At 38.8% G+C, this 25,517-nt stretch overlaps 1 protein-coding gene across 1 annotated transcript in view; it reads left to right on the forward strand.

Annotated features, from left to right (window-relative positions):
- The window catches only part of clstn2a (calsyntenin 2a), a 149,122-nt gene that overhangs the window by 68,150 nt on the left and 55,455 nt on the right, over positions 1-25,517 (forward strand). Inside the window, exon 2 of the mRNA XM_006786719.3 lies at positions 8,052-8,174. Coding sequence (XP_006786782.2) covers positions 8,052-8,174 — 123 coding nt within the window. The remainder of the gene's footprint in view (positions 1-8,051; positions 8,175-25,517) is intronic.

A 25,517-nucleotide genomic window follows, 5' to 3' on the forward strand; every position in this document is an offset into this window, starting at 1 on the left:
ATCAACTCAAAGCTGTCTGGCTATCTGCTCTGACCTCTGGCATCAACAAAGCTTCTTCACCCAGAGAACTGGATAGTTACTCTTTTTCATACCATTCTCTATAAAGACGGTTGTTTGAGAAAATCCCAGTAGATCAGGAGTTCGTGAAATACTCAGACCAGCTCGTCTGGCACCAACAGCTATCCAAGGTCGGAGTCTGTTAAATCACCCTTTTCTCATTCTGATCCTCAGTTTGAACATTAGTTGGTTGTTTTGACCATCTCTATGTGTCTGAAGGCATTGAATAGTTGACACGCTATAGGCTGATTAGAATAAGCAGTTGAACTGGTGTAGATAATGTTGGACCTGTTATTTTTAGCTGCAGGAAAAGATCAATAGCGTTTCAGTTTTGACACTATTACCTTTGTGTAACTAGAAAAGCTGAGTTTAAGCCTAAAGATAGCTGGATAACGTGTTAGCAAACAAGTGCTGTATTACATACGCAGCTGAATGAACTATAATCGGAGTTGGTGTGTCATGAGCTCATGAAGGGGCTCTTTCTAGATGCTAAAGTCATCTGGTACTTGCTCATGATTTCTTCTTATAATGTGTTTCGCAGGATAAAGTTTCTGGAGATGAGTATTGCGAATCGGCACAATGAATTTAATTGAAATTGAACCAAAATATTGTTAACTTTGTGTGATGTTTACTCTAGGTAGTGTTTTAACAGGGCTTTTTTAATTAGCTGCAGGTACACATGAGCTAGTTTGAGTTAGTTTGAGCCAAAACAAAATATTTCAAATGTTTTATGCTGTAAATCTAAAGTAATGAGATGCAGGACACTGAAGTCCTCTGCAGAGTTGGGGGAAACAATAAATGTTGCCTTTTAATCAAAAAAGATTAATCATTTTCCTCAAGGAGTGAAAAAATAATCAAATGAAAACTAAAAAAATACAAAATATGAACAATATTGTCCATTATCTTTTATCATAATAATAAAATAAAGTAATAAATTAAGTATTTTAAGTGTATTATTATTATATACATAAAGGTAATGTAACTTTGTGGATATTTTCAGGCACACTATCGACTTTGATAGCTGCTAATGCTGCGTTATTACTAGCAGACATAAACTCCTACATATCTAAGCTATTAAGCTGCCATCAATTACTGTTAGAAGTGTGATATAATGAGATCCACTGTTCAACGCTGAAGCAATTATCGCTTTCTAACCAAGCTGAAAAGCTCTGAGTCCACAGTTTTAATTCTCTGCCCGCTTTTACTGTTAAACTAACAGCATCATAAACACTTTCCCACATGGACACATCGCTATAAAACAGTAAAATAAGATGATTTGTTTAACTGCCTCATTAGAGAAAGCAAGAGTTAAAAGACGGTGTTAAATATTGTGCTACATCTCGTGGTGTCAGGGAGAGTCTCAGCGTTGCTGTTTTCTCAAAGGTGGGTAATTAATGTGTAATCTCCTTTGTGCGAGAATATGAATAACACGCTCTTGTATGCTCCTTAATTTGTGTAAAATGAACATGAAGCCAGTTAACAATAATTGGATACAAGTCTTTGTTGTTGTTCTGTTAATGAAGCAAGAATCAGGGTGATGGGGCAAAAAAAAAGAAGCGATGTATTTAAATCAGCACTAAATCTGATTTAATGTATAGTTTAAACAGTATTTTACAATTTGAAGAGTTGAGAACTTTTCCCCCCCAACAAATGTAATCAGAAATCTTTTTAACAGACTCAGTCTAATTTATTTTGACAGCGTAAGTGATAATCAGTTTCTTTTTAATGCCAGGGATGTATTTTTAAAAACCTGGCCTACTCAGAAGCCTCTTTTCTTACTGCAAGAGACGTGGCGCTGCCTCGATTCAGCGCTGTTATTCTGGCAGTGTATCCTATAGGAATCCAGTTTAATAATTTAATAGGGGAATAAATGGAAACATTTGTAAGGTTGTAAAGGCAGCAGTCTATTCTTCTGTCTGTCTGTGCCTGTCCTCTCTTTTACCACTTTAGTGCCCCTCTTTCTCCCTCACCCCACCTTCCTGCCTGCCACTCCTTTCTGTTATCTTTTCTCTTGTCAGTCTCTTTCTCTCCCTCCTTTTAATTTCTTCTTCTTAGCTCTAAATTTGAATTCGTTTTTCTGTTTTCACATTCAGGTAATACTTTATTACTGTATCTTTGTATTATCCTATTTTTCCTCACCGATGACGGGCGGTGTTGGAGTGAGATTTTAAGCCAGCTCCTCCTGTATAGACACATGAACTCTAAACCAGTCTGGATTCTCTGATAGGAGCTTTACCAAGTCTCAGATCTAAAAGGAGCTCCTCAGATTCAAAGTGTCCTGAATGAGAGAATAAGCCTTCCAGAATCAGTAAAAACCATCTTAGACATTTTTCATTTTAATCCCTTTCTGCATTTTTCATTTTATCTCCTCTTATTTTATACTGCTTTTATACTTCTTCTTATCATTATTATCACCTCTTGGTAGTCTCACCTTTTTTTTCCACTGTCGCCAAAGGAAAGATGTCTTTCACCTGTAATCAAACAGACAGTGAAAAGAAATGGATTTGACGTGACTTAAACTGATCAATACTGGCACGCTAACGCAGTGTCTTACAATATGAGCTGGGACTTAAATTAAATATAGATTATCATCCAGTTGTGTCCCTGTAGAAATATATTTTCATGAGCTTCAGTGACCAGGGGAAGACAACACAACAGATATTTTGATTTCAATAGCAGGATGGATACAAGTTAATAATCTTTTCCACTAATGTTATTTACAGGAACTCACTATCTTGTTTCTTGTGTCTGTCTCTATATTACTGTCATATCAGATTTTATACAATGCTCTAAACACACAGATCGACTTTAAGACTGTTTCTTCTAGTAAGTCAATTAGTCTTCCATAATGTGAAGTCTAATTCTGTAATGGCTGCAGATGGATCTCAGGAAGTGGCCAAAGATGCCATGCACATTGTGGCCATTGACACATGTAACCTTATTAAAGGGAAGCCTGAGTCTGGGGATGGCAGCGTCTGTCTCTCAGTTGTTCAGTTCACTGTTTTTTGTCTGGGCTCCAGGCCTATTACAATGATTTTAACTTAATTTTAGACATGCAAAGCATGAATCCAACTGACTTTGGTGAACTACTGACTTTTTCTCTGTGCCGTAACATACCATTTTAAGGAGCTCGACAACTAACTGTCTTGCTTTTTCATGCCAGTCGTTTGATATTTAGCTCTGTGTTATCCTGCTGGAAGCAGTCATCAGAAGATAGGTACTCTGTGGTGATTAAGGGATAGACATAGTGCAGCAATACTCAGGTAGGCTGTGGTATTTAAACAATGCTCAGTTGGTACTAAGAGGCCCGAAGTGTGCCAAGAAAATATCCCCCATATTATTACACTACCAGCAGCCTGACCTATAGATACGAGCCAGGATGTTTTCATGTTCATTTTAACCCTGAATATCAGAGCAGAAATCAAGACTCGTCAGACCAGGCAACACTTTTTCAATCTTTTATTGTCCAATATTAGTGAGCCTGTGAGAACTATAGCCCCAATTTCCTCTTCTTAGCTGACAGGAGTGGCACCACGTGTGGTCTTCTGCTGCTATAGCTCATGCATCAAGGTTGCATGTGTGAACATTCAAAGATGCTCTTCTGCATGCTTTTGTTGTAATAAGTGGTTGTTTTAGTTACTGTTGCCTCCCTGTTAGTTCAAAGCAGCCTGGCTATTCTCCTCTGACCTCTGGCATCAACAAGGAATTTTGACCCAGAGAACTGCTGTTCACTTTATTCTTTCTCTTTTTTCAACACATGTAAACCCCAGAGATGGATGTGTGGGGAAAATCCCAGTAGATCAGCAGTTTGTGAAAAACTCAGACCAGCCCATCTGGCACCCTCAACCACACCATGTTCAAAGTCACCTTTCTTCCTGTCTGCACTTCAGCAGGTCGTCTCGACCATGCCTACATACTTAAATGCACTGAACTGCTGCCATGTGATATATTAGATAATTAGATATATTGATATACTGTGAACTTGATCAGGAAGTAGGTGGTGACTCTAGAATATGACAACAATAATATTTGCTTAAATCTGTGGAGAAATTGCTCAAACATTGGGAAAAAAACCCCAGCGTGTATGTACATGTCCTCCAAAATCAACTACTGAGTATTATAATCAAAACAGCAATCTGTCCCTGTTTCCTGGCTTAGAAGTGAGCCCTTTTAATTTCCTTTGTATATGTGTGTGTGTGCTAGTCTGGACTGCAGATTCACATGCATGCAGTTAATGATACGTCGACACGTTTTCACAGATGAAAAACTGTGACTACATGACAGCAAGAATCTGAGCCATTGTTTGTTTATAGCAGCTCATCAAGCAAAAAGGAAACACCACTTGTGTTAATGTACAATCTTTATTTTCCCATGCTTTTCCTGTGTTTTTCCTGAGCATACAGTCTGTACAAACATGCAACAGGTACTTGGATCAGTGATGAAATTGACATTGGAAGAACACACATAAATGGAGAGCATAGACAGGTCTTTATTGCTTTCAGCTTTGAGAAATTGTCTTACAGAAAACTGCTGCTGTAGTTTAGCTGATCTTCTCTCGAAAGTTGTTCCAGACTCTTTTCTTTTCTCTTTGAATGCAATTTTTGTTTCATTACTGTGGCTCAGTACAACGATGTCAAGGATGAATACTTTAAACGCATCACTAATGGCTTTACAGTACTTCATGTCATGAAAGCCAGTATTGGTAATAGCCCATTTCCATGGTCTGATGTGTGCTATTTTGCTAATATATAGCTCCAATATCAGACTGCCTTTAAAAACTCCCAGCTCTGCTGCGTCAACCACCACCCAATTTGTTTGGGATAAATGTAAGACCTTGAGCTAGAAATTGAACTTGCCATCCATGAGTAAACTGAACTGGCTGTGGGCTGCTATTAGACTTACTGAAGACATCTTCAAATGTAAATGAAATGCTGTGTGAGCATGATGGATTAATATGTATTTATGCATGGTTAGTGCAGGCACACAGGAATGAAGAATCACTTTGGTACTGCTCATTTTTATAGTCACCTCAGCACTTCACTTTAATATTATCATGACTTTCGAGAGCCTCTCTGTAACATTGTTTCAGTTCATTTCATCTCTACTTTTTTATGGTAATTTTACACAGAAGAGTGTGTAAAATCTAAAAAGCAAGGAAATCTAAAAAATATAAGGATCAGGCTGTACCTGCATTAGGACATAAAAGTATATGTGTTTTAATGTCCTGGTTAATGCACCATTGGATCTAGCTTTACAAGTAAAATGTTCCTGAAGTAAAGATACCTAAATACCACTTGAAAACAGACCTCCACTTCTCTCTTTTCGCATTCCAGCAGAGCAGAGTCATGCTGTGTGCTGCAGTGCTTTCTATCTACTGCATGAGCATAAGATGACACTTCTTCCATGAATAATGTCATCCCTTGTGGTTATTTTTCACTGCTTATGATCCACTCTGTACTCTCTCTCAGCATGGTAGGAGTGCCATCTAGAAACATTAGATCCTTGGCAGCACAATGAAAGATTATAAGACAAATGTGACAAAGAGTTAACACAAAAGGTCATGTATTACACACATAGATGAAGATTCTTAGGTCTTGCTTTTATGTTATAAATCTAATAATAAAGCTTCGAAAGCACCGTAAACTTGTTCCAGAGGCTTTTATATAAGCCACTCTTTTGTCACAAGCTTAAAATGTTTTTGTCTCTGGGTTTTTTCTCCTTCACATCAAATGTGTTGCTTTAAATTTGTGTTTCTTTTGCTCAGACCTATTTTCTAGTTTTTGACCCTGTCCTCTCAATTCAGTGACAAGCAGGGGAGAAAATGGGATAGTAGGACAAAACAACTAAGATTTGTTCAAACAGATGAAAAGCGGCGAAAAAGCTTTAGGAAGAGTTTGATGCATTTTAAATCACTGCCAGCTGGACATGTCATCTACTCATTGGCATGAGACAAAGTGTTCCTCTTCAATGGATTGAAAGGTCGGGTTGACATCCCAGCTCCCTGCAGGGACTCACACTTGTGCACCAGAGATGCAGTATGTGTGTGGATACACAAAAGTGGCCAAGCGCATATGGTTTTTCTTGTGCCACACTGGTGTCTGTGTATTTGTGAGGTCCTGCTGCAATGAAGCAGAAGAATGTTCAATTTAAAGACTCAGTAATTCCTACATGTGTGATGGTGATCTGTGCTAACCTGTGATTTGCAGCATGGTGGTTATACTAGAAATTGTATAGTAATAAATAGAGATGCACAGAGTAAGAAACAGGGAAACAGACAATTGTAAGAAGCTTGAAAATCAATATGTCCAAATATTGTTATTCTTCAGAACTTTCTTGGGCCAGCTTTCCTGTAATGTCTTTAAGTAGTCTCCATTAATAGTTCTCCAGACTTGATGAAGGACGTTGGCTGCCTTTTATTCCGTTTTCTATCAAGATGATCCCACATTGATTCAGTAGTGTTGTTGTTGGGCTCTGTGAAGGCCAGCACATGATTGATAGTGTTTCATTGTGTTTCTTCTATCGGGGTATATTTATATTGTCTGGGCAGTATGTTTGCGATCAGCATCATGCTGAAAAATAAAGCCATTGCCAGTCCAGTTCTTTTGAAATTTGGCGTACCTCAGCTTTTTCTCACTATTTTGCTTCTTTAAGAATGGCTTCTTGACAGTCAGCCTTCCACCTCGACCATTTCTGATGAGGCTTTGGCTGATAATAGGTGGATCAACTGAAGGGCCAGATGCATCTCTCATGTTCTATGTCAGGTCTTTGCTGGATTTTTTCACAGTTTCTTAAGGACATGACTTTAAGATGGTATTCATCTGCTTTTTTTTTAGTCTGCCGCTTCTTTTGTCTTCCACTTACTCAGTTTCCTTCAATTTTTAAAAGACATGATGCACACAGTGCTAAGCTATGCTAAGCTTTTGGCAAAGCTAACTTTGGGAATCACCTTGTTAGTATGAAAATACAATTTTATGCCTCTCAATTTGTGTTATGTTTGCACTTTTTTGTAAATTCAGCTAATGAAATGCAAACAAATGATGTTTTTTTGCAACAAGCTGCCAGTAACAGTTCCTAAAGATATTTTTTTTCTTTTTGCTAAATTATCTATTAGGCGTAGACACCACACTGGTTCATCCCTTTAGTTAGGTTATTTTTCCTTTAAAAGCAATAAGCAATTTCACTGCATATCGTACTGTGTTTGACTGTGTATGTGACAAATAAAATTAAAACAAAACAAAACAACAAATTCCTCTGTAAAGGGTTGGGGGTTTGGGTCTGAAAATGAGTGAAAATGTTGCCAATGTGCAGAGAAAAACCTGAAAGGATCTTCTGAAATTCTGTAGAACTTTTACTTAAGACAACTTTAAGAATTACAAGAAAGTGTGGCTGGAAAATAAAAAAGGGGGACCTCACAACTTTTGCACAGCACAGTACTGGAAGTCAAAGTGTAGTTTACAGCTTTGCTGCAATGCTTTATCAAAGAATCACAAATTCCATCCAACAAACAACATTTTCTTTCCACACTGTTCGCCTCTTGACTTGTATTGCTCCTTTTTGCCACCTGTGAAAAAGCAACACTCCGGTGGAGGGTTATATCCTTTTGCGTCTCTCATTCTGAGTCTGTCTGTTGAGGTGACTCACTGCATTATGATAAACATGGTCATAAACTGCAGAATGAACATAGTATTGTACTAATGAAAGTACCAGTCTTTGCAGTAATGCTGTTACTTTCTGCTGCTCCCTTATTCACAAGGCATCACTATAGCAGGCAGCTCTGTATTTGTTTTTGTTTTTTGCTTTCCCTGATGTACTCCCAATGGGGTTTGAATTTCCTCTTGGGATCCAGGGATCTTTTACTTGTTAGGGCAATGTATAAATGGCTACACTATGTCTTTGCAGTAATACTGTGAACAAAATGTGCATTGAATTTCTCAAGTACAGCTATACAAACTAAGACAGTATCATTTATGTCATCCTTCCTCCTCTTTTCGCAGTCAACAAGCACAAGCCATGGATAGAAGCCTCTTATCATGGAGTGATCACAGAGAACATGGACACAGTGCTGCTGGACCCTCCGCTGGTAGCTCTAGACAAGGATGCCCCGGTGCCGTATGCTGGTAGGAAATGCAAATGCAAAATAACAAACACATTAATATCTGTTGTACAGCAAAGTGCACACATTTTAATAGAATGCAGCATGTTTATATACACACATAGTACACAGAGTGTTTCTCACACACACACACACACAAATAGAGAAGACTTTGACGATGATGCTTCAGTGCTGTGTGCAGGCAACTGTGGCAACTTCACACCCCAAGACAAAAACAGATGATCCACCAGTTCTCTGTACTCACTGTTTGTCATGGAGACTGAATTCCATTTATCACAGTTAGCAGTGTAAAACAAATGGCTTTCTTTTTAAAGAGAACAATTCTTTTCTTGCCGTTGTGCAGAATTACTTTACATGGCCCCCAAAAATAAAAAAAATCAAAGAGTTTCCTTTCTTTCTAACTCAACAGAAAACTTCTGGCCAGGATTGAGGAATTTAAATTCACAAACGCATAGACCAAGGTATTCAAGCTTACGAAAATAGGTTTATTTTTATTCTCTCACAGCCTCTTCGGTCTTCCTGTCAGGGATCTTTTCGTGGCTTCTGCTGAGGCAATTTTTTCCCATAAGCTGAAATGCCCCATTAACCTCAACAAAAGGTTGCTCTTAAATATTGAAACATATGAATATATCTCTCCTCAGCGTTTCATGATGACAATATTTATTTCAGAAGCAAAACAATGCTCTGTCATTTTCACTAGAACACTCACCTAGAATAAGCGGGGTTTACTTCACTGAATTTGCATTGTAGTAAACAGCATCTCAGCTCCAGTGTTAGTTAAATTTAATTATAGCTATTTGTATTCCGCTATCATACATTTGCTTTAATCCCAGCCACTGCAGGATTTAATATTAATTAGTTTATTATATATTTACAAAGATTTTAATACCCTCAAGGTGTCTAGCACGTGCCCTTTAGCAATAACTGACTGCAGCATCTGCATTCACTTGAAAATCTGGTTACTGAGTACTCACTGTAAGTTTTTGCGGGGAAAAAAAGCTCTCTGTGTTGTAGTGCAGTACAAATCTCCCGGGTAGCGTGAAAAACAACTAAGGAACAACCTTTGTTCAGTTTAACATTTTATTGCGTTCGTGTTTGAAGTTCGAGCTGCCACACAAACCACAGTCTTTAACATAGACGTGGATGCTCCGGGTGTAGCACTCACATGTGACACATTTAATAATGATGGTGCAACATCATTATGAACCTCATCTCCAGATCGTAGTTTCTGGAGCTGATTATATCGCCTAACAAGAGCTAAAATCAGGCAGGCGTTACACAGGTACAGCAGTGCTGACAGTGACAGGAAGAAAAGGGACAGAGAGCGCTGTTATAATTAGACAAAGTATTCTGAGACTCAAAGGCAAACGAAGAGGCTTTTGGCAGCTAACGCTTAACAGCTCATTATGGCGAAATGGCTGCTATTAATCCCAGAGCTGACAACCATGGAAAACTGATACTCAGCTATTTTTCTTCTTCTGTTTTCTTTTTTTTGTGTGTGTGTTTGTGCCAAAGCAATCTTTTCTGTTGCTTTCGGTGTTTCTCGTGAGCTGTTCTGTAAATAATCGGTAAATACAGCTGACTGTAAAGAGTGTGAAATAGCTGAAATTCATTTTCAACAGCTTTTTATACTTAACAACGTTGTACATGTTGTGTAGTACTCTATGGTGTAACCCAAATGTTGTAGGATCTGCATTGTAAATGTACTGTATAGAGATTTAACGATCCCCTTGCGGGGGAAAGGAAGACTTAGTTTCACCTCAGAAGAAAACGCAGAATATATTTAGCAACAATAGCAACTACAGTCATATTTTATTCATTACAAGTGAAGATACTGAAGAAACCGCTTCCAGACATTGTTTCTGTCCACCCAAGCAGCCTTACAGTATTTTACAGCACATAACGTTCCCTGGTAACCAAATCCATGATTTGGTAAAGGTTGAATGACACCGTGACAAGTAGGCAAACAAAAGAGGAAATTAATTGTAATTGTTTTTCTCCATGATTAACATGTGGTTTGTTTACTTGAGAAGGTCAAGCTATGTGAAATATTGCCCCAGAGGAAAACGCAGAGCTGTACACTGGCTGCTGACTGGTGATATTTCTCTCCCTGAATGTTTTTCATTGCATACGGTCTAATGAATGAAACCCATACAATAGCTACCAAGGAGACTGAAAAAATGGCCATAAAAGAGCAGCTCTGTCCCAATTTATCTCCCCTGGCAATTGCTACAGCTCACCCCGGGTTTTGCACACAATGCCCTCCTTTGGAGTTGAACTATTCTCTCAAATCTTTATCTCGATCTAGACCTTCATTTGTATCTTTCTCTCCACCCGGCGCCACATTCTTTCTCTCTCAATCCAGCCATCCTTCTTCCACTTCACTATGTCGACGCTTTGCTCCTAGCAAGCCCATATACAGCCAGTCACTTGCGCATTATATACACTCTCATCAATCCTGGTTTCGTTTTACTGCTGAAAGGAGAGGGATATCCTTCTGGCTCCACATTATTTGCAATGTGGAAACACAAATGAAGATTGCTAGGTACTTTTATTCTGTAATTCTTTATTTTTAATCATGCTAAAGGTCTCACCTTCGCTTCTTACCCCATCTCACATGTTTAAACATCTGATTTTTTCTCTTTACCATTTCGTCTTTGGCTCTGTCCTGCCCTCGTCTGCAGCGCCACATTTCACTTTGATGTAAACTACCCACGGTGGGCCTAACTTGAACATTATACGCTGAGACAGGCATCCTGGAGATAAATTTGTTATTACTATGTGGCTTGATGGCATCCTGTACCCCCCCCACCCCGCTCCACCACCTACACGTCCCTTGAGCAAAGGTGTGTGGGTCGAGGAGTATGTGCTGATAGAGCGTTCTCAATCAAATTAGCATGAGGAATGGTGACAGTGGACTCTGGGGTGCAGCAAGCCAAGCAGACAGTTTCATTTGCCTACTCTTTATCTCAAGGCCACAGTCAACAGACACAGGTTCTTACCATTCATCATGGCACCAGAATAATCTACTATGGTACATTGTTTCCACTGCAGGACACACACGGGGTAAAGCAGCACGAATTGTTTGAGAATGAGAGGCAAAGTGTGAATAGTCAGATGACAGAAAACAGAGAAGCCAGATGGACAATGACAGTGAGAGCAGGCTATGACAAGCAAACTATTTGTGCCAAAAAACATGTTTGATCATTCCCATTGGCTGCCTCTGGACACTCATGGTTATTATTGGCAATTATCACTTTAAGTTTACGGTGGTTGTTTTTTTGTTTTTAAATATTGGATACAAATCATCTGTTTATTTCTCCTAATGAACTGTTTGTGTTTCATTTTCTGAGGCCAGTCTCTCTGACCGTTAAGTATCTTAAAATATATCTGCGTAAACAGAGAGGTTGATTTTGGTTTCATCTGTTCAAAGAATGTTTTTCCAGAACTGTGTTGGCTTTTTAGCAAAGTCCAATCTAGCTTTTCTATTCTTGAGGTTTTTGTGTGGGTTCTGCCTTGCAGAAAACTCCCTGTATTTTCTCTTTATGGTACACTTGGATATTGATAGACCTACCTCCTGAAGAGTGTTGTTCACTTTGTTGGCTGTTCTGAAGGGGTTTCTCTTAAACCATGGAAATCATTCTGCGATCACCCACCATTGCTGAATTCACCAGTGCTTTCTTTCTTTCTTTCTCAGGATGTACCAAACTGTAGATTTTGTCACTCCTAATATTGTAGCACTTTCTCTGCTTTTTTTCTGTTTTTGCAGCTTAAGCGTGGCTTGTTTCTGTCATGGCTGTGTGCGGGCAGGCAGGAAACAGGACCCAAAATGCAGACTCGTGGAGGTGGAATTTAAACTCAAAGTCCACTGCTTTATTGTAGGCATAAATCAGGAAACGGAACAGAACGATGAGGGCATGAAACTGAACTACACAGGCCAGAATGAGGGTACGACGCGACGACGAGCAGGAGCAGACACAGACATTAAATACAAATGGTAAATGGTAAATGGCCTGTATTTGTATAGCGCTTTTACTAGTCCCCTCTAGGGATCCCAAAGCGCTTTACACACCCAGTCATCCACCCATTCACACACACATTCACACACTGGTGGAGGCAAGCTACAGTTGTAGCCACAGCTTCCCTGGGGCAGACTGACAGAAGCGAGGCTGCCATATTGCGCCATCGGCCCTTCTGGCCAACACCAGTAGGTGGTAGGTGAAGTGTCTTGCCCAAGGACACAACGACCGAGACTGTCCGAGCCGGGGCTCGAACCGGCAACCTTCCGATTACAAGGCGAACTCCCAACTCTCGAGCCACAATCGCCAAGAGGAAAGTAGAGCAAAGGGAAAACACCTGGAAGACACAGCTGACATCGATCAGCAGACAGGACAGGGAGAACACAACAGGTGAAAAAACAAATCTTGTTGTCCATGTTACCTTTCATACATGATTCTTACTCAGGCGTGTAAGTGTATACATTTTTTAATTTTAAGAAAAGTCCATTTGTGAAGATTCAGCCCCCCCTGTTCCCCCCTCAGTCTGTCTGTGTAAGTTCAGTTTCAGCTATTTACTGCTGTGTGAGCCATGGACGGTCCCCTTTAACCTCATTATTACTTTCCTTTGTACAGCAAAAATATTACCAGGATAAGAACAGCCTATTGATGTGCTGCCTAATTGTATCAGTGTTTGCAATATTTATCATCTGTTCCAAAAGAACAGGAAAAGACTCTGTTTCAAGCCAAGACAATTCTTGATCAGTTTGCCAAAACTACATAAACCAACTACCTGAAAGTAAAGCTGCACCTTGGTGACTAAAGCAGAGATGATAATTAAAAAGTGGAGCCCAACGAAGCACAAGCTAAGTGAAAATTTAAAGGTGGCGAGAAAAACAGAAATTGGAACAAGGAAGGAGGGAGAGAAGCAGGAAATGTTGGGGGGGAGGTGAGGTAAGAGAAGGAGATGAAAGAGAGAAACAAAGATCCATCCAAAAAATGAGGATGTGAAGTATACGTGTGTGTGTGCGAAAATGAGACTGAGAGAATAGAAAGAGACGATGTGATGGATCATCAAAGGATAAGAGAGGATATTGAAGGCAAAGTCTGATCAAACCTGCAGGTGTCTGTTTCTCTAAGGACGAGAGGAACATATCACTTTGTCTGCCTCACTCTCCCGTTCTCCCTCTTCCTTCTGTCTGTCCTCTTTGCCTTTGTGCGATGGTTAAATTTCTGCAGTGGGCGCTTAGTTGTGAGGTAACACCGAGGCAGGTCTGAAACATGAAACAGAACATCAAAGCTTCTGCGTTCTCTTCAGCTTTGACACCTACAAACCGGATTTCACTCTGCTGCAACCGCCATTAGCACATGGCATTATAAAAACTAATTTAATTCTGTCAGCACCGTGTCTGTTAGCTCCCTGCATAAGTAATCACAGAGCGCACAAAGCCAAACTCACTAGCTGAGTTATTATGAAGTGAGTATTAATAAGTTGCTTATAGAAAGAAACCCACTGGGAATGTCACTTGTTATCTTGCATGTTTTTAATTGAAAATGTTTTAATTATCTAAACACAATAAGATATGCATGAGATAAGATGAGTAGTTATGCTTATCAGTCAAAATTTAGCACTTTCACTGGAGCATAATGGAGCACTAGTGGTACAACTCCATATAGTTTGTGTACTTTGTCGACACATAAGCAAATCCACAGTGGAGGTGGAACTGTAGTATAGCTGTGCTACTTAATTTATGTCTTATAGGCTTAATTTGGCTCAAGAGCCATAAGTTGGCCCATCCAGCTGGTCTGCAGAGCATAATGTCTAATAAACACTAAACAAAACTGATTGAATGGCTTCCAGCTTTTTTTTAATCATCTGTGAAGGCTTTTAAATTTATTAAAATATGATACAGGCTCTGCAGTACAGGGTGGCACAGCGATGCAGGAGTTACTGTTACCTCACAGAAAGAAAATCCCAGGTTTGGGTTTGCTGGTTTCTCTGCGTGGAGTTTGCATGTTTTATCCCTCTGCCTGTGTCGATTCTCTGGGTACTCTGGTTTCCTTCCACAGTGTTAGGTAAACTGGTTATTCTGAATGGGCTGCAAGTGTGAATGCTTGATTTCGGTGTGTTAGCCCTGTTCAGAGACTTTGAGCATGAACAATCACCAGTAAATCCAATAAAGACATCCAAAGTTGTTGCTTTTAAGAAAATAGATGGATGGTTGGTTTCAGCAACTGAATGTACTAAAATATATGATTTGTTAGGCTTACTATCAAGGGATTCACTCATTGCACTTAATAGCTAATTTTAAAATATTTAAATATAAAACAATGAGTTATGGCTTTTATTAATTTTAACAGATAAATATTATTGATTTTTTAGAATGCATCCAATACTGTATTGATAGTTAGGGATTTTTAAATAGCACTAGTATTGTAAGAAGTTGCCTTCATTGCCGCCTGGCCTGCAGGTGATGTGTGGGTTTTTGTTCTCGTGTTTACAGGTGGTCATTTATTTTCAACTTGTAGCGTTTCGTTGTCAGTGGCCATAAAGGATTAAACTAACTCTTTCCTCTTTATGTCCCACCTGTGTTTAACTGTACTGCCCATTCTTGCGCTTGGTTATAAGACCTTTGGTTCCTGTCTACAGAATTTAAAGCTCAGCAGATGTAGCCTGTTTATGGTATGAGGCTGATTTCATCCTTTGTTTGTTTCAAGGAAACTGCAGCGTGTGTATCATAAACTCAAATCATCTTAAATGAGTAAATCATCTTAAATGCCCTGTTTCTGAAAAGATGCGCTTGTGATCTGGTACTAACCTTTTATTGGAAAACACTGACAAACAGTGAAAGAGTCCATTTATATCACGAGAAGTGCTATGTCTCTTCACTGTTGAAGGAAGCTAATTGGATCCATATAAGATGGTCAGAGTAATTACACATCCAGTAATGCTCCACTGGAGCTCTGTCGTCAATGCATTGTCAAATTGCTCACGGCGTCAAGCAACCTCTTAGCCTCTGATTGATTTTACAAAGGACTCAGACCCTTCTATTATCACCCTATTACCCAATTTTTTTCTATTTTACACTGGATCTGTCTCTCAATTCTTGACACTATGCGATGATTTTCAATTTCCCGATTACTCTCCATTTCTTTTAGTGTGTGTGCAGCTGCCCAACTTGTAATGAGCTGAGGTTTTGAGTGTGTTTTAAAGGGACAAATTTTGCTGCTTTTATATTCATGCCTTGAGGGGTCAGATAATTACCTGTAAAATAGACTGTACCATAAAAAAACAGACGAATTCATCAGTACACTCATTATCAGTCTTTGCTGAGCTGACTGCAACATGTGTCTTAGCAATAGGAGACTGAAGGGCTTTCTATCTGGTATTCTGGTTATATGCTTATATAAAGGCAAGGTTGCTGAGTGCCCACATCAGCTTGCAGTTAAATCACCGTCTTGCAGCAACTACGTAACTGTTTATTTGAAGTCAATGAGATTTTGGCTGGACTCTGAATACAAGTAGTTTAGTGTATGCAGACGGATTGTAGACTGAACCCATCGTGTTGCCATTTATCACCATTGTGGCAGACCTATTCCACGTCTTCAAAGCAACCATCTCAAAGTTTTGCAAAATTGCAAGTTCATTGCACACAATAACAGTCATTTTGGTTGTTCTACAGTCTCCAACAACTGCAGCTGTAGCATAGGTTTGTAGGATTATAAGATGTGTAAAAAAAAAACAAAAAAACATTGATTACATATACCTGTAGGTAATATAGTGTGGAACCTGAAACTCTTTAGATTGAAGGTTTTCACTCCACATTAGCTAAGACAGTGGTACATTTGACAAATACAGTGGTTTTACGTGACACTAAAAGTCTTTCCTCGTGTACTTTTGGCAGTAAAAACACATATTATGAACAAGATTCAGCATTATTGTTTTAGATCTTTGGCTCTTCCTCATGCTTTAGAGTGAATGACTGGATAACTTTATGCTGGAACCTAAGAGCAAGCCTATTTATTTATTTATTTATTATTTTGTATCTTTGTAAAGGGCCTGTAAGTTAAATGTTGAATTTTTGCCTGAAAATCCACATTTAGTTTCAGTATTTCAACCTTATATCACAGCCATTAGATATTTAAATATATTGATATCAAAGGCCGCTTTAAAAGGGTCATTTGGTGTGAAATTACAAATTCACTCAATAATTAAATTTCTCATAATCTTGAGTGATAAATCTTCTACAAGTATCCAAGTAAACTACACATGCCATTTGAGAGAAGAGAGCTTGACAGATGTAGTGGTAACACTGTAGCTGCTAATGAGCCGGGCTTAGAAAACTCTCCCTACTCACTAATAACCTATATCAAATTAATTTACGTATTGAATACTACGAACACAGCTCCACAAACTTACCCTGGCATTACTTGTCGAAGTATTGATGAAGGGGAAAAAGAGGAGGAGATGATTTTGAATCTGTGAGGGGATGAGGATGTGTTGCTCACCGTTTTGTTTTCCTAATGTTTTCTTGCCACCTTTTCAACATTTGAATATGCCTTCCTGGTACCATCTACAGTGAAGGGAAGCTCGTGAACGCTTGTTTACTGGCAGTATCTGTGTTTTTCATTGAGCCAGCAATGTGTGGAGGAGGAAGGCAGGGCTGAGATGTGCTGCCTCTCTTGTCAAAATGACAGCTGAAAAATCTGCGCTTCAAGCATGGTGCACTGACCCATGGTCCTGGTGTGAGCTGAAATTGCTTAATGAAATGGGCAGTGAATAGCAGCTGAAACTAATCCAGTAATTCTTTGTGTTCCCTGGCTCTGGCCCCTGCTCTCTCTCTCTTTCTGACAGGGGTTTGACAGGGCTTCAGAAACCTGACAGGCCAATTAGAGAGCAATTTGCATATCTTCCTCACTCCATTTGCCTTGTTCATGCGACCATAAAATAGGATAATCTGGCTTTTAGACCTGTGTACAATATCAGAATTAGTCAGACTAACTTTATCCTCCATCATCCATGACCCCTACACCCTCCTAACGCCATCCCACCTCTCTTTTGTTGTAAACCACTTAAACCTCTGTTGTTCTGTCACCAGTTCTTGCAATAATCTGGATAATGACCAAGATAAATGTGAGACGGAAGGAATGAAATAATGAGAAAACAAATTGCCGTTTGTTGACTCGCTTTAACTGGAGATGTTGATGTTGTTTATATTTGTATGTACTGTTACAAGACCAACCACCACCTGCATATAAACACTCTCTTAAGGAACTGGTAGACTGTGGTTATGGTCAGAATGAGTCAACACTATATAAAATACTTGGTTCCCTAAAACTTAACTCTATGATTAAAAATTATGATAATAAATCAAGTGTAAATCTACTGAATTAGAAATATTTGAGTGTACTTCTACTTAGAGTCTGACTCATTTGTTGGTGGTCTGACATTATTGCCAAACTTTAGCAATTTGCCAGTCATAACACCGCAATAGACGGCCAATAGATGAAAATTTTAAAAGTAAATAAGAGATGGGAGAAACACCCTTCAGCTATGATACGGGTGTTGGGATTGCATAGTTTGTCCACCAGAGGGCACTCTGTAAATTTACTGTTGGCAGGGTTTGGCAAAGCATAAACAAGTAAATAAATAAATACATATATCAAATGTTAGGGAAATTTATTAATGTTTTGTTTACTTTGAAAGAAGTAAAACATGAACTGATATATCAGAATATCAGATTATTAAATCACCAGATATCACTATCAGTATCAGTCTTAAAAGTCAGTTAGACTCCACTTCTGTATTTGACTCTGTTTAATTCCATGTTTTATTCTGGTAGTCACAGATATGTAATTCGCATATTTTGCTCTCTTTGGTTGACCTTGCTGAGTGCTGCTCCTGCTATTTCATTAAAAGTCCATGTAATAGGCTAATTGAATATTTTGGGGGACACAGGCACAGAGTGCTTGAATTTGCATCTTGTCTAAATGACATAAGACTAATTATGGAAGTAATTTTATATTTGTATGAAATAAATTCTCCCCTGTCCAGTTTAAGATGGGTATGAACTGGAATACCAACTAAAATGATGACTAAATGACTAAATACTGATTATGCTTGGATGAATACAAGCATCAGCAGAGAATCTGTGCCTATATTACACATGATGTTATCATGTGATAACATCATGTGTCGTGTTTTGAATTGATTAAAAATGCATTATTTGATACCTGTGCAAAGCAACAACAACAACAATGACATAAGCATATATGATGAGAATGGAGGAACACAAGTACTTCAATATCCAGGACAATATATGAGTACAGAACCACAGAAAAAATATCCTCTGTTGTTTGTGAATCTGACAAGATTCACTGAAGTAGTCTGTCATTTAATAATTTTATTAGATTAGATTTATTAGATCATCTATTATTTTTATTGAATTAAATTTTTAATCATTTTAATTTAATGTTTTAATAAAACTTATACATGCCAATACTACACTATTGTTTGAACAGCATGAATTAGCCGTGATTCAGACAAAAATATGTGATAGATGTTATATATATGGTAAAAATTGGTCTTTTTAGCCTTTCGGTAGGTTCTTGCTAGACAACATTACAGCTTATAATATGCCACATATAATGCAACTTTTGTGGCTATTAATGACATGCCACTGTAATGCAATTAAAATGATAGGATGCTTTTATAAAGTGTTGCAGTGGCACAAATGCTAAGAATGGCACATTTTAACCCATTGCTAAGTGATGTCATTATAATATCTCAAATAGTTAAGAACTTTCAGGGGCCTCGGATGTACCTGTGTGCCATGTTTGGTGGTTCAAGTCCTCATAGTCTAGGACAGGGGTGGGCAATCTCAGTCCACAAGGGCCGGTGTCCTGCAGGTTTTAGATCTCACCTTGGGTCAACACACCTGAATCACATGATTAGTTCGTTACCAGACCTCTGGAGAACTTCAGGACATGTTGAGGAGCTAATTTAGCCATTTAAATCAGCTGTGTTGGTTCAAGGACACATCTAAAACCTGCAGGGACACCGGCCCTCGTGGACTGAGATTGCCCACCCCTGGTCTAGGATGAGATTGCAGACAAATAAACAAACACAAAGACAGACAAACAGAACGAGATTTGTGGTGTATATATTAAGATATATAGTGTATATAGTAAGATTAACTGCAGGTCCATCCAGCAAGCTTACATTTGCAGGAATAAAAGTTATCAAGTTTAATTAGTGGAGCTTATTTCTCAGCAACATTTGTCCCTTTAATAAATTGTCAGTGTGTCAGTTGACAACTTTTGTCATGACCTCAACTGCAATGTAAGAGCTATAAAGAACCATCATACACGTCAGTCTTTCCTAACTTCTTGGATTTCCAGAGTTTTGCAATTGTTAAAAAACAAGAGAAATATTAGAAATAATACATATACAAATACATATATTTGTTCCTTGCTTTTTCAGGCTGTCCTATCCCTGTACATTGTTATATCTAACAATTCTCCCTTTCATATTGTTTTTCATGTTTTTATGTTTTAAAATCTTTTAACGGAGAGTAGAGCAAAATCATTTGCGGGTGTCAACAGTCTAAGACTCCCTGTTTACTGCCAGTTAGCTTTGGGTTTGCTGCTATTCACTAAATTAGATTCCATCCTCACGGTCCAATATACTCCTAATTAAGAGCCACACACCCACACACACACACACACACACACACACACACACACACACACACACACACACACACACACACACACACACACACACACACACATACACACACTACCTTAAGGCTGATGTGTACTTCTGCACATGGGTCTCAAGGGTCAATTATGGCAGTGTAATGATTGTAATTTGCTAATTTTTAGCCCATTATCCAGTTTTATGTCTCATGCAGTGGGTTGTAATTTAGTGAAGGAGCAATGACTGCTTTGGCCGTTGGTTGATAGATGATAGTCAGCACTAGAAAAGGGGAGCTCTGTCATTAATAGTGCCTAGGAATGAGCTGTCATGTCACCACCAAGCCCACACACAGGGACAGAGCAGAGGACAAGAGGAGAGACTGCCCTTGCCGCATTGCCTGTGGTTGCTGTGAGCTTATACTGTATTTTGTACCTTATGGATGAACTGAAAGCTGTAAACAAAATTCAGAATTTCACACTTGAACCAAGTGAGTCAGTGTTATTTGTGCCATCCAGTCAAAAATGCAGTTATGTCATTCAAATATCTTTTCTTTCTTTTTTTAGTTGACGAATGTGCCCACTTTCCCCCCACTACCCTTGCTAATTATTTTTGCCCATTGTGTTTTTCACACATTATGACATTCGGTCCACAGCACAGGGCTAAATCATCTCTGAAGTGGTCGCACAGGATCTGACAGCTGAGCAAGTAAAATACAATTTTTGTGCGTCTTCGCATGGCACCATGGCTTCTATCTGCTGTTAGGAGGAAAAGGAGGAGAACCCACTTTTTCCAGAAGTGCCAGAACATTTGAAAGGCAATTTCAAACAAGTGACAGAGTAATGGATGAGGGCAGCGGTGGCCATCAGTCAAGTGCTGCACAAAGCTAAGTCAGAGTTCCAGCTAACATATACTTATAACCACTCTCCTACCTCTGCACTACCTGCAAATGACTCAATTTCCCTCCCTGTTGTTGGGAATGACTTTGAAAAAATGTGCAAAATCCAAATACCTTCCATGAAGATGCTAAGTATTTCAGAAATCCTTTGGCAATGTCACTTGGCCACTGAATTAATGCCAGGTAGTTTGTGTATGTATTGATGTTATGAAGTGCTCATGAAGCAAATATTTTTGAGTGATTATTGACATTTTCTCACTAAAATGATCTTAGTGCATGCATATATGGCTGTATTTTGTCTATGACTTTCTCAACAGGACGAGATAGGGTCAGGAGATGCACAAACATTATCACACATACAGCATTTACTAACATGTTTTTCAGAAAGACTTTTAATAAATTCCAGTTCTTTGGATTTTTCTCTATATTATGGTCATTTTCATTTTACATCTCCTTCACATAACTTTACACTCGCCAGAATTTGAATCCTCGATGGAATTTTTTTCGACTCACCACTAAAACAGAATGAAGAAATTGAAAGCACCAAAGGTCTGTGTGAGTATTGAATAATAATGATTTGTGACTGCTGTTTCAGTTTAAATTCTAAACAGACCAATTAAATAATAGTAATAATACACAGTGTTCTTCTTCTTATTTTTAAAAAGTACCATATTACATAATGCAGCATTTTACTTAATCACTTGCCAAAGAAAATAATTTGTTACCAAAAAAGGGCAAAAGTACAGATTTTCTTTACGTAAGCAGAAGTACAGACACCTGGGTTAAAAAATACTCCAGTAAAAGTACCGAAGCAACTTTTTGTAAAAGTACAGACTCTGAATTGTACTCAAAGTAAGAAAGGAAAAAGTTGCTCCTCGAAGGATGTTTGTCATAACAATTTTACAATTAAATATTCACAGACCACGTAAAGTTACAGAGTAGGGTCGCTGAGGTGCATAGTGAGTAAAAGCAACACTCTGCTGACTCAGTGACTGCAGGGCTCCAAACCAGGAGCTTCATGGTGTGGGTTTCCGTGGCTGAGCAGCTCTTTTTGGTTGCCCTGTACTTTCGTCCATGTCATATATTCACTCAAGGTAAATGCAGATCAGCTGCCCTTTAAGTGTACACTTTCAGGTAAATCTCTATGAAAAGATGAAAGCACGAATCACCGATTTGTTTTCATTTTATTTTTAACAGAGACACTTATGCTCATTTACTTACATTAAATAAAGAGACCTCACTGGGATGTTGCAGTCTTTCAGCAAACTAATATCTCCAAAAATATCTCTGAAAAACTAAAGCTGAGCACCCTCATGTGCTAATACTGTTAAAACCACCTGGAGCTCTGCTGAGCAGCTGCTGAACTAATTTATCATTTCCAGTAAGGTTATTAGTATTCATTCTCAGGTTTTATCTAATGTTACACCCCTGAGGATTTCTTTGTCTCTGCTAATTGTGAGAGGGAGGATAAAGCCAAAATGAAAAAAGAGGACGAATGGGAATAAGGAGGTTCCTCCTCCTCCCATGGCACAAAAGGATGAAGACAATCTAATATCAACCCGTTCCTGCCCTTCTAAGACCTTTTGCTGACCTTTTCTTGTCATTTAACTATCACGAGTGGGGCTGTCGCTATGAGGTGATGAATCTGTCAACTCGCAGTGCGTGCACGTTGGGTGTTATATATGATGATTTTGGCATAATGGACGAAATTTCATACGAGATCTAATTAGTGAGACATCACTAAATGTGTTAGTGGGTAGTCATTCAACGGCAAAATATGGATGGGAGTCATATCTCTGTATCTATATCTATCTATATCCTTCTATTTCTACATCTATCTGTCTATCTATAACAAAGTAACAAACTGTCCAAGCTACTAAACTATCAAATGCTAGTCTATCGTATGGAATTGATAGTATTTTCTATGCTAATCCTTTACATCATGATTAAAATGTTATGTAAAAAACACTTATTCAACAGTCGCAGAGAACAAAGTGAACCAACTGGGATGTTGACTCTTTTAACACGCCACCGATCAAACTCTGTTCCACAAGCAGGATGTGCGTTCATGTGCTTTGTGTGTATGCATTATTTTCCTTTAAAAGAAAATTGTGTTTCTGTCTAGCTAATTAAATGTCGTTACAGTATTCACAAGAGACAAAACAGATATGACAGTTATGAAAAACTCAAATCTATTGTTACTGCTTTTCCAGTTTCACACTGTGATTCATGGCTGTATAAATGAATGGAGCTGTTCTCTCTAAAAACAAAAAGGCACTTTTACATGTACTTCAGCTGAGGAACTGCCAAATGATCAAACATGACAGCGGCGCATGCATGAGCTATTGCCTGCTGTCTTTTACGACTAACATACGCAGCATGCAGAGATCAATGAAAGTTGACAGATTAGGTTATCTTAACCTCTGCAGCATATCAAAACTACACTGCTCATTACCTTCTCTTGAGATGTTTTCTCTGAATTTACCGTCCCGATGAATGCTACGTGCAGTCTCGCCCCACAGGCGACCCCCCTGCTGGCCCGCCTGACTGATGGTTCAGTGATGTCATTTTAATAAGTGTGTATTAGCATGCAAAAGGTCTCCTGTGGATCTCAATTGGCACCTGTCAGATTTCATTGATGTTATGTTTGCTTTAACGCGTTCTATAGTTAAACATCTATAACATAATGTGTAAAATGATTATGTATCTGTTCTCACCAAATAGGAGGAAGACAGAGTGCCTGGGGAGATTAAACAGAGAAACAAATGAAATGGATAAATCTATCTGCTTTGTTTTCCATGGTGCAGTCTGTTCACAGATTGCAAAAGCCGACGAGTAAAACCTTCTATTTCCTAAACAGGAAACACAGAACATAAATGTACGTTATCTGATAGCTCAGTGGGTTTTGCAGATGACCACACGAGTTTAAGTCCGACCTGCAACCTTTTGCTGGGTTTCTTTCCCCTCATCCCTCCCCACTTTTCTGTATATCTTTACCACTCCACTATCCACTAAATGTAAAAATGCTTTAATAAACAAAACAAACATAAAAAAGATAAGCCTTTATTTGTAGTGAAGATAAAAACCACAATTCAAAGGATGGTTAATAATGGACCTGCCAGTGGTAGAAAGAGCATTTAAATGAAGGAATAGAAGACAGCTGTTCATTAACCCTTTCATCATAGAGGCCTGATAGGATAATAATAATAATAATTATATTATTATTATTATAATTATTATTATATTAAATAATAATTTAATAAATGCTCTTGCATATTAAAATATGCTTTTAGTGGGTCTTACTTAATATATACTCACCGGCAGCTTCATTAGTTATACCTTTATAATACTGGACTGGACTCCCTCCTGCCTAAAGAACAGCCTTATTCTTTGTAGCACAGATTCAACAAGGTGCTGGAAACATTACCCAGAGATTTCGGGCCATACTCATATGAAAGCTGCAGATTTGTCGGCTCCACGTCCATGATGTGACTTTCCAATTTCTCCATATTCCAAAGATGCTGTATAGGATTGAGATCTGGGAGGTCATAAGAGTACAGTACGCTTATCGTCAAGCTCAAGAAACCGTTTTGAGAGGATTTAAGCTTTGTGACATGGTGTGCTAGCCTGTTGGAAGCAGCCATAAGAAGATATGATCATAAGATGATGGACATGATCAGGAACAATACTCATGCATGCCGTGGCATCTAAACAGCGCTCAGTAAGTACTACTGTAGGTTTCCCAAAATCCATCCATCCATCCATCCATCTATCCATCCATCTAGTTCAGGATTAGAGGCTGGAGCCTACCTCAACCACATAGTGAAGGCAGGGCACAACCTGGAGAAGTCCCCAGTCATAAACTTTTGTAAATAACAGTGCAGGCTGCCTGGGGTTGTACAGTGCATCTTTATCTTTTTAGTGAGAGAGCAGGCCTTATTTTGAGAGTTCCTGGATCTCAACATCAGTTCAGTTTTTAAACTGGCTTTGACATTTATGCACTTGTCTTACATTTAAGAAAGATGATAGCACAAAGGCCAGAGAAAAGTTAATTATTAGCTGCAGCAGACAAGCACAAATTATTGCATGTACCATGGATTTGTGTCATGTGTACCAATGTTCTGGTTCTTATATAGTGCTTTACTCTGAGCACTCAAAGCTCTTTATACAACTTGCGTCAACTTGAGCTAGACTGACGTCCAATGAATAGCAGGGATCAAAGTGAATCAAAGTGTCCAGCATTTAGACTAAATACTCCTGGAAAAGGCTGGCAGGTAGCAGAAGAAATTCTTGTTCCTAAATTTCCCTGTCTTTTAGCTTTAATAGTTACAGATCTAACATAGGCCCTGGCCACTGAGTAGCATGTGACCTCTGAATAAATAAATTATGTCAAACATGCATTTATTGAACAAAGTCAGCTGTTTGAATACTGAGGGTGACTGTATGGAGCACGTAATTAAACTTTTCCTATACATGCTTTTAGTGATGTGTTTATTGTCACAGAGGCGATGAAAATGCGATTTAACAGTCATGAAATCCGTTCCTGATAGGAGGTTTGTGAGAGCATCTGTGTCAGTGTGTCTAAGCTACTGAGCCATGTCCTTCTCTTCTCAGCGTGCCGCTGAGCCGACGGAGGTCATAGTCAGAGCCACAGTGACATTTACAGCTCAGAGGCTTATGGAAACTCCCTGCTGTACCTGGAAATCTGTAATTATCTCAGAACTAGCCTGAATGCAGCCCAGCAGAAGGGTGTCA

This window comes from Neolamprologus brichardi, chromosome 18 (assembly GCF_056152115.1).
Source record: "Neolamprologus brichardi isolate AB-2024 chromosome 18, ASM5615211v1, whole genome shotgun sequence".
Taxonomy (NCBI): domain Eukaryota; kingdom Metazoa; phylum Chordata; class Actinopteri; order Cichliformes; family Cichlidae; genus Neolamprologus; species Neolamprologus brichardi.